This window comes from Sapajus apella, unplaced genomic scaffold, assembly GCF_009761245.1.
Source record: "Sapajus apella isolate SASKATOON/1434 unplaced genomic scaffold, GSC_monkey_1.0 scaffold21, whole genome shotgun sequence".
Lineage (NCBI taxonomy): Eukaryota > Metazoa > Chordata > Mammalia > Primates > Cebidae > Sapajus > Sapajus apella.
Genome location: NW_022436961.1, coordinates 25,200,123 through 25,209,999, shown reverse-complemented (window position 1 = coordinate 25,209,999; position 9,877 = coordinate 25,200,123). Strand labels below are relative to the sequence as shown.

At 60.7% G+C, this 9,877-nt stretch overlaps 1 protein-coding gene across 9 annotated transcripts in view; it reads right to left on the bottom strand.

Moving 5' to 3' along the window:
- PDLIM2 (PDZ and LIM domain 2) overlaps nucleotides 1–8,372 on the bottom strand; it is a 16,458-nt gene extending 8,086 nt beyond the window's left edge. The window contains exons 1-6 of one of the 9 annotated variants that reach the window (XM_032288502.1): nucleotides 8,278–8,372; nucleotides 5,915–6,009; nucleotides 5,084–5,235; nucleotides 1,745–1,814; nucleotides 1,501–1,646; nucleotides 1,268–1,346 (exon numbers count right to left, since the gene is read on the bottom strand). In XM_032288502.1, coding sequence (XP_032144393.1) covers nucleotides 1,268–1,346; nucleotides 1,501–1,646; nucleotides 1,745–1,814; nucleotides 5,084–5,235; nucleotides 5,915–6,009; nucleotides 8,278–8,329 — 594 coding nt within the window. In that variant the 5' untranslated portion in view covers nucleotides 8,330–8,372. Of the gene's footprint in view, nucleotides 1–1,267; nucleotides 1,347–1,500; nucleotides 1,647–1,744; nucleotides 1,815–5,083; nucleotides 5,236–5,914; nucleotides 6,010–7,087; nucleotides 8,121–8,277 lie in introns of those variants that run through there. The other 8 variants (XM_032288495.1, XM_032288496.1, XM_032288493.1 and 5 more) reach the window with 8 other exon arrangements.
- Between the last annotated feature and the right edge of the window lie 1,505 nt (nucleotides 8,373–9,877).

Here is a 9,877-nt window from a genome sequence, read left to right as displayed (position 1 = left end):
ACACCAGGCCCCCCAAAACACCCCCAGCCCCCACACACCAGGCCCCCTAAACACCCCCAGCCCCCACACACCAGGCCTTGCCTGCACCACCACTTTCCCACCTCCCCGAGCGTCCGGCCTCCCTGATCCCTACCCGCCACCACCTCCAGTGTCCAGAAACACTCCTGACACAGCCTTCCTGCCCACTGCCCGCTCCTCCCTCCCCTCCCAGAACGCCTCTTGCCTTTGTAATTAATACCACACTGCTTAGTGTTTAATTGCTCCAAAATTGTTTTGCAAGTTTGCCTTATCTCTATAACTACATTTTCAATTCCTTAATGAAGGGGACCCATGGAATACATCTGTATGGCCACAGCACCAGGCTGGCCCCTGGGTGGGCATGAAGTGGGTCACCAGGGAGCCCCTCTTGGGAAGGCCCCCCGCCCAGAAAGATCCTGCTCCTTCCCCTCCTCCAGAGTCCCCGGGTTCTAGTACCCTCCCTGGCCACCCGCAAAGGCTCTGCTTTCTGGAATGCAGAATCAGCCCGAAGATAGGGCTCAGCAGCTGGGCCATGTCCCCATCACCCCAAAGGCTGGACTTGCCCCTCCGTGCCTTCCCCAGGGCTATTGGCTGCCTCAACTCCTTTACCATCCCCCACCCTTGAAGAGGAGAAATACCACCCAGGAAGGGAGTTAGGCTGTCACCAGTGGTCCTGGGACCTGGGTGGAGGAGAGTCTAGGGTAGCGGGGTTGGGGCTAGGGAGGAGGAGATGGAACGAGCCAAGAGCATCTCGAGGCAGAACTGTGGTCCCACCGGGGCATCTCTGGGCTGAGTCAGAGGAGGAAGAGGGGGTGGGGGTGGGAGTCGGGCAGGCCCAGGGCTTGGAATGGGGAGGAATGTGTTCAAGAGCTGCAGCCAGAGCCGAAAGGGAATCATCCCAACAACAGCAGTGAAACTATTTCAGCCACAGCCCAAAAGAAACACACTGGGCAGGGAGGAAGTCAGCAGGATGAGAGGGGAGGGGACCGGGCGAGGGGTGAGGGGGGCCAGAAGGAATACAGGAGATGGACGGGCCACTGGGCACTGCCGGGCAGGGCTTGGGCACAGCACAGGTGGCCCACAACCAGAAGCGTGGCCTCTCTGGCTCAGGAGCACGCCTGTCACCAGGAGAAGGAGGCCCTGGCTGCCCAAGTGGGCCTGGCCACCTGCAGCCCCCGGGGCACGGGCAACCCGCAGGGACTGGGGGTGCTTCTGTTCCTCCAGCCTGTCTACCCCCAGGGACCCTCACCTGTTGGCTTCCGGGGCGGCTCGAGTAGGACAGGCGGTCAGCAGTGGGGAGGCCTGGGGAACACACCAGACTCTGGAAACTAAAAGCAGGAAAAATGTGTGTGGGGCCACCCCCAGCCTGCCCAGGGAGGAGAGTGCCCCAGGCTCCCCTCAGCAGAGCTCCGGAGACTCCGAGGAGACAGCCTGGAGTTGGCAGCCCAGGCGACCAGGGTGCCCACCCATGGGCGCACTTACCTGTGGCTGATGGCCGCCTGTCCAGTGAGGGGACTGCTGGGGGGTGGCGGGGAGAAGGGGCTGCTGGCCCTCGGGCTGAGGGAGGTCGGGCTGGAGTAGGAGGACCTTAGGGAGGACTGACTCTCAGTGTGTGTCCTCACGGAGCCCTGTGGAGAGTGGCGGTGTCAGGAAGAGCAGCCTGGGCCTCACTGTCATGCACTGGTGATCCGGGTGCCCAGGCTCCCAGGGTAATGCGCCAGCTTACCTGGAAGCGAGTCGCCAACACTTCCAAGGAGCTGTCCCCATTGGTCTGCCCTGGAGATACAGCCTGAGACCTGAGGAGGCAACAGAGGGAGGAGAGTGTCACAGGGGCCCTGTACCCGGCAACCCCCAAAAGAGTCAAGACTGTTCTCAGATCTAGTTCTCAGCACCAGTAAAAGCTACAGAAAATTTGGACCTCAGGTTGTCAACTTTTCACGTTGCCAAACTCAAGACAAACAATTATCATCAACAATCACCATGGTTCCTTAAAAGAAAGGACAGTCGGCCAGGCACAGTGGCCCATGCCTGTCATCTCAGCGCTTTGGGAAGGCAAGGCAGAAAGGTGACTTGATCCCAGGAGTTCAAGACCAGCCTGGGCAACATAGCAAGACCTCTTCACTACTAAAATTTTTTAAAAATTAGCTGGACATGGTAGTGCATGGCTGTAGTCCCAGCTACTCGGGGAGCTGAGGGGGGAGGATCACTTGAGCCTAGGAGGCGGAGGTTGTAGTGAGCCATGATTGTGCCACTGCACTCGAGCCTGGGTGACTGTCTCAGAAAACCACCAAGGCTGAGCATGGTAGCTCACACCTGTAATCCCAGCACTTTAGGGGGCTGAGGAGGGCCAATCTCTTGAGGTCAGGAGTTCGAGACCAGCCTGGGCAACATGGCGAAACTTTGTCTCTACTAAAAATACAAAAAAAAAAAAAAATGCCGCAGGGCCATAGTGATGCATGCCTGTAGTCCCAGGACTCAGGAGGCTGAGGCAGGAGAATTGCCTGACACTGGGAGGCAGAGGTTGCAGTGAGCTGAGATTGTACCACTGCACTCCAGGCTAGGCGACAGAGCGAGACTCCATCAAAAAAAAAAAAAAAAAAAAGAAAGGATAGTTTGGTTCTAAAAATCAGAAAATACACATCTTCAGCAGAAAGTTCAAAGATTCAATTTTATTAGAGAGTCTTCGTATTTACCCTGCCCTTTTTTTTTTTGGCCTGGACTTTGTCACTTATGTCACTGTCTCAGATTTGTCGATTAATCTGGGGGAAGACGGGAAGACTACTGATTTTTTTCTTTTTTTTTTAGTTGGGGTCTCACTCTGTCACCCAGGCTGGAATCCAATGGTGCAGTCTCAGCTCACTGCAACCCCCGCCTCCAGGGCTCAAGCAATTCTCCCTTCCTCAGCCTCCCAAGTAGCTGGGATCACAGGCACCCACCAACACGGCTGGCTAATTTTTTATTTTTAGTAGAGACAGGGTTTTGTCATGTTGTCGGCCAGGCTGGTCTTAAACTCCTGACCTCAGGTGATCTGCCCGACTTGGTCTCCCAAAATGCTAGGATTACTGGCGTGAGCCACCTTCCAGCCCGATTACTGATGACATAGAAATAATCCTTTACAGCCGGGCATGGTGGCTTACACCTGTAATCTCAGCACTTTGGGAGGCCAAGACAGGCGGATCACCTGAGGTCAGGAGTTCGAGACCAGCCTGGCCAACCTGGTGAAACCCCACCTCTATAAAAATATAAAAAAATTAGCCAGGCTCGGTGTTGGGCACCTGTAATCTCAGCTACTCAGGAGGCTGAGGCAGGAGGATCACGTGAACCCAGGGGAGGGGTGCGAGGGTAGTTGCAGTGAGTGAGCTGAGATTGCGCCATTGCACTCCAACCTGGGGCAACAGAATGAGATTCCAACTCAAAAAAAAAAAAAAAAAAGACAAAGAAAAAAAGAAATAATCCTTTACATCTTAACTCATGGAGGAACTGAAGCCAGAGAGGGAAAGTGAGCTGCCTGAATTTCTAGAGCCCATGGTGACTGGTGGACCCTGCCCACCGGAGGCCAGGGTGCCTCTGAGAATGTCACCCCGACCGCTTCCTCAGGGCTCTCCCCAGTTAAACAAAGGGCAAGACCCACCCACCTCCTTCCAGACAAGCAGACCCAGGTCCCCACCAGTGGGAAGGGCTCCTCGTCCCAGCTCCCTGGGTATCCTGTTCCAAAGTGGAGCCCAGCTAGAGCCCTGACCGGGAGGTCACTGGAGTCTGCGCTGAGGGACAGCCTGCCTTGTCCCCTCCTGCCACATATTCTTGGCCATCAGGCTGCTTCTAGAGACAGAGGGCAACAGGACCCTCAGCTTCCTGGGAAAGCCTCCGGATTAGAGTGAAGGGAGCTCAGGCCCTGGCTCCAGCCGGAGCTCTGCTTCCCGCCCCAGGGCTTCTGCATGCCAAAGAAGTCACCTGGGGACTAGGAAGCGGGATGTGGGGGGGGTTGTGGGGGGCAGGCATCAGCAAAAGTTAAAAGACTGGAGTCTGGGCTTGCCTGGTGAGGAACCAGAGGCCCGACTTACAGGCCAGGCCTACCTCCCCAAGCCCTAGTCCCTCCAGAGAACCCCAGTGGAAGAAACATGTCCACAGCTCCCACCCTTCCCCCACCAGGCCCTGTAGCTTTTGGCCCCATTCTCAGATGCCATGAGGTGCTCTCTACCCTCCTCCTTGGGATCCTGATCCTGCAAACACCCAGGGACCTGAGTGACAGGAAGGCAGCCAGCTTCTCCAGCAAGGCAGAGCAGGGAGGGGCATTTGGAGGAGGAGGGGCTTGGTAGGGCCGGAGAGAGCTGGGCAATGCAGGGGTGGCCAGGACGCAAAAGGTGTCTGACTCAGGCTCCAGGTCCGTGCAGAGGGCTCTCCCGACCCGGGAATCTCCTAGCATTCCTGATCCGTGACTCACCTCGATGCCCCACCCCAGGGAGCCACCTGTTCCCCCTAAATCTTGGCCTCTGGGCCCCACCCTGGCCCCACCTCGGCTTATAGGCTCAAAACCGCAGGAGTAAGGCCGGGATGAGCAGTCCGCCTTCACCAGCAGGGCCCAGAGCCACGATGGGGAGGAAGAGACAGGCTCTGTGAGGAATGAGCCCCCCAATCCTCACCTCCAGCTGGGAACTAAACAAAGGTCATGCCCTGTTGGAAGCAGGAGTCCTAGGGGCACTGTCTCAGGCAAACCTTTCCCAGAAGTTTCCCCTCTTCAACCCACTTCATGCCCACGCCCTGTGCCCTGCACACTCTTGGGAACCAGTCAAACCCGGGCTTCCAGGTGTCTGGTGCCAGCTCGCCCTGCCCAGCCTGTGGCTGCATGCCCAGCTTGGTGCCCACCTTCACCCAGCCAGGCATGAGAACACCCCTCAGCCCACCCTGTTGCAGGAAGCAGAGCCCAGGACCTTCTCCCCAAGGTGCGAACAGGGCCTGAGAAGGATGCGTTACAGCTGAGCTCCAGGCTGTGGGCAGGAGCAAGGGCTGCTCTGTGAGCTAGCATGGGAGGGGGAATGCCCAGACTCAGCAGAGTGGGAGGCCCTACCGGTCCAGCTGCAACCGCAGGGGTGAGGGGCTCTGGCGGATCTTGCTCTGGGCCTCGGCATGCAGCATGCCTTCCGCACTTTCCCCGTTGATGGCCACAATGATGTCTCCAGGCCGGAGGTCAGCGGCCTTGGCTTTGCCCCGCTCAGCCACCTGTAGGGATGAGGAGCTGGTAGGCTCAGACTGGGGCCCACCCCAGGAGGGGGACTTCCCACTCTGCTGCCCACAAAACACAGAGGCTGGTCTGACGAAGGCCGGCCTGCTGCCTCCTGCACGGCCCTCTGCCTGGGTTGGCACCCAGCTGATCAGCCGCCCCCTCCACGAGCATGGGTGGCAGCCGCCCTCCTCATGCTGGCATTCTAATGGGCTTCCCAAAGAATGTGCAGCGGCAGAATTTCAGGAACTGTGCTTGGAAATACTTTTGGATAGAGAGCCTTGCCCGTGCAAATCACACGTTGCAGGTGGCCGCCTGCACACCCTCCTGAAGACGCTCCCAGCCTGGGCCCTGGTCAGACGGAGGCTGCCAAGAACTCTGGGGCTCTTGTTCTAGTAACCACTCAAAATGGCTGCCTGCAGGTGAGAGGACAGCAACTGGGAGGCGAAAGCAGGCCCTGTCCTCGGCCCAGCTCCCTTTCACTCCCAAGGTCTGTTCCTGAAGTGGCCGCCACATCCCTGTGGCGAAGGGCTATGGCTCCCGGGCAGCCAGCATGCCGGGCAGCAGCAGGTCCCCAGCTCCAGAACAGAAAAAGCCAGCCATCTGTGCAGACGGGGATGGACAGGGCTGGCCTCAATTCTGGGGGACCTCCCCATCTCTTGGAGCTGCCACCCTTACCTTGGTCACCATGATGGGCGTGTGGAAATCCCTGCCCCCTGTGATACGGAAGCCCCAGGGAGCCGGCCCGGCCACATCCACTGTCAGCGCCATACCTGAGGAACAGAGGACCAGGAGGTGAAGTCTTTGTCCCCCCTCAGCCCGGGGGCACTATAAGGCAGCAGGAGAGGGGCCGTAGGGAGAAGGAGAGACACCACAGCTCCTGGAGAAGCCACTCCGGGGCTCTGGGGTGGGTAGAGGAAGTGGCTAACTCCCTCCCTCACCCCTGAGTTTCACTTCCCCCCACCCTGGGAAGCCATGCCTCTGGGTTCTCCGTTCATCTACAGCTCAGGGAGCGACTCCCAGGAGGGGGCTGTCAAGCTGCGGGCGGGGGGCTTGTTGAAGCATGGGGGTCAGGGGCTGGCAAGTGGAGGAGAGGCCAGCACCCCCCGGCCACCCCTCCTCCACCAGCAGGGCTCAGTCCCACCAGCTCTTGCTTCCTGTCCCCAAAACCCACAGAACAGGGTACTTCCTCTCCACTCTGGGGGAGGGTGGGTGAGTGGCCTGGGGAGAGCAGGGCTCAGGGAGCAGGAGTGTCAAGTCAAGGAACCAGGTGGCACCAATACAAACTGTGCAAGTCCCTGGCCAGGTGAGGGGCTGGTGGGGTGAGGCCAGGTCTTCACTGGGGCCTCCTAGCTGCCCACGTCTTTTGTTCTTGGCAATATGGCTCACATGGGCAAGACCGGGCTCCCCACCTCCCCCAGGGGCCTGCTGCCAGGGCAAAGAGGCCAGAGCTCATCTGTCAAGCTGTGCACACCCACTCCCCAGATTCCCGATGCTGCCTGCCAGCCGGGGTGACAGGCCTCCCATCCACAAGCCCTCCGCTGGGCAAGGGAGTGCCCCTGCAGACAGACCCTTGTGGGATTTCCTGAGCCTCTAGCTCTGGAGCCAGGAGCCAACCCGGGCAGGAAGCCGCGGTGCCAGGCTGGGCACCACCCTGCCCAGCACCCATCCTGAGGCTGCGCGGGGGACACAAGTGCTACAGGACTCTATCAAGAGCACCAGCAGTCTGTCCTCTCCATCCCCGGCCGGCTTCCCCTTGGGCCCAGGCCTGGCCTCTGTCCCCAGCACCGCCCCCACCCCAGTCCCCGAGGCCGGCGCTGGCGGCTCACGGCAGCCCTGAGATTCCCAGACCTTTGAGCCGGTCAGTGGACTCCGCGCTGCGGGCGCCGCGGGGAGGTGCCCAGCCCGATGGCCCGGCTCTCCCAGTTCTGGAGCCTCCTTCGCTCCGAGGGCAAAGTACCGTGCGGGTCGAAGGCTGGAGAAGGAGCGCGCGGGCCGGGGAGAGCGCAGCCCGCCGGGGCGCCCCCGCGGAGGCGAGGCTGCAGGGAGCCTGGCCGCGGACGAGGCCGGGGTCCCGCGCCGAGAGTGGCGCGGGGACCGGCCCGGCGCCGGGAAGGGCGGGCCGCGCGGAGGGGCGCAGGTGGGCCCGCTCACCTGGCTGCCGCTCACCTGTCGGGCTGCGCGCCCAGGCCGGGGAGGGAGGGAGGGCGAGGAGACGATGTCGCTCCTGCCGCCGTCTGCCCGACTCTGGGGAGAGCCCGCCCGGGGCTCCGGGACCTGCCTCCGCCCATGTGATCCCAGGGCCGCCCCTGCCGCCGCCCCTGGCCAGGGAAGCCGCCGCCTCCGCGCGACGAGCCCGGGCGCTGCCACCTGGCCCGAACCCGTCGGGGGGATGGGGCGGGCTGTCCCCAGGGCTCCTTCGAGGCTGCGGCTGTCCTCTCGGTGGCGCCCGCATCCTCCCCGGGGCGCCCGCACGCACCCGACCGCCCGGAGCAGAGAGGAGCCGGTCCAGGGACGGCCCCTCGCCCCACTTTGCAGACGGCCCAGAGGGCAGCCGCGCTCCCGCGCCCCGCATCCCCAGGTCCCGGGCAGGGTGGGCTGGCTGGGTGTGTCTGCAGTCCGCCTGGCTCCTCCACCCACTCCAGGCTCGGAGGCTGGCGCAGATGCGGCCTTGACACCCACAAATCCCAAACCAAGGCCGCCCTCCTCCCCGCTAACTCCCTTCCTGAACGGTGGCTTCTCGGCAGCACAGAACTTTTCTGCCTGGAATGCCAGCAAAGTGGGGCCCACCGGGGTTCTAGGAGATGGAGAGAGTCCCCTGGGGGGAGGTTCACTGGGCACCCCCACCCCCGGGCTGCTACCTTCCCCTTCCTGCGGGCCCTCACCTAACCCTCTCTGCAGGCCTGACCCCCCTCCCCTTTTCCTGTCCTCCCCACCTTCCCCTGTCCTCTGTCAAGCACCTGCAGCCCAGGCTGTAAGGATGAGAGGACAGCCAAGGAGGGGACCCAGGTGACAGCTCAGGGAGGAGGAGGGGTAGGTACCTGGCAACCCTCTCCCCGAGGACCTCAGGCCCACGGAGCTGCCTCTCATCATGTCTCCACTTGGCCTCTGGCTGTGAGGTTGCTGTGTTTTCAGGGGCGCTTGAGGGCGCAGCTGTGCCTCACCTGCCTCAGGTGTGAGTCATTCCCTCCACTCTTGCCCTGTGAAGAGTGCCCTCCCCACGCCCTCACCTGCCTGTGTCCGCATCTCAGCCTCCCCAAGTTCACACTCCAGCCCCCCTCAACCCACAGCCTCTGTCCCGGGTGTGTACACTGCTCTCCCACTGGCTGGTTCCGGGCCCCTGGCATGGCCATCTGGCCTGATGCACCTGTTATACCTCCCCGACTGGACTGGAAGCCCCTTGAGGGAAGAGGCAGCTACAGGGAGGGTGAGCGCAGGCCCAGGGCGCACAGACCTAGCCCCAAGCACACAGCTGCTTCTCACCGGCTGTGTGACCTTCAGAAACTTCCTCGGCTCCTCTGGGCCTCAGTTTCCCCATGTGGAAAATGGGGATAATGTACCGCTTACCGTCCTGTTGTAAAAATTGCTTGGCCACAGGCAAAAGCCAAGGATGGCACAGAGGTGTCAAACACAGTCCCTGCCTCTAATGGGGAGGGGACTCCTAGGAAGGGATGTGAAGGAAGGGAAGTTCACCCATTCAGTTTTTCCATGCAATCATTCCAACATTCATGCAGTGAATACTGAGTGCCAGGCACCGTGCTCGCCTCTGGGACTGGACAGTGAACCAAAGAAAAGCCGTAATTTCCTCAGAGAACCCCTCCTGCAGGCCTTGGAGACTCTACAACTAACCCCAGGTTCATCCGGCAGGGCTTTCTGATGGGTGGGTTATAAATTCACAAAACCCACCATAAAGACCAGTTAGCAGACCCAGGCAGGGCACAGCTCTGTGGCACAGAAGGGGCATGTCCTGCTGGTAGCCTCTCTGTGGCCCTGAGGAGGTCACGTTGCCGCCCTCCCCTCTCTAAAGGGTGAGCCATCCCCAGCAGCCTCTGATCTTCCCTTCACCTCCCCACTGAGACCAGGTCAAGGCACAGAAGTGGTCATCTCTCAGGCAGCCCAGGGTCGGAGCGTTTGTTAGCTGTGGGAGGTGCCAGGGCTCCATCAAAGAGAGGGTGTGGACTTGATCTCTGTCCCAAGGAGAGGAGGCCTCAACCCTGATATGTTTTATGAGGACATCAGAGAGTTCACGAAACAAGAGCTGGGATGGGGGAATGGCAACCAGGCCAGCGGGTTCTGAGGAATGGTTGTTTCCAGGCCAGGATGGGCTGGACCTGCCCATGAAGAACCAGACCAGGATGAGGACGGAGGCAGATGGGGTACTTGTTCTTCCAGCTGCTGTTTAACCCCTGCTGGGCCCAGGCCGCACCCAGGTTCAAGAAACCTGCCAGGGCTAGGCCACTGCCCTGTCAATGACGAGCCCCTCCCCTCTGTCCTGACAGAACTGGGCACCACCACCTTTCACTCCAGCCACCACCTCTTCCCCCCTGCCTCAGGTGACAGGCCTAGAAGACAGGATTGCCAGGAAGAACATAAAAGCAGTCCAACCCTGGGCCACCCTAGGGAAGTCCCTGACCTCACACA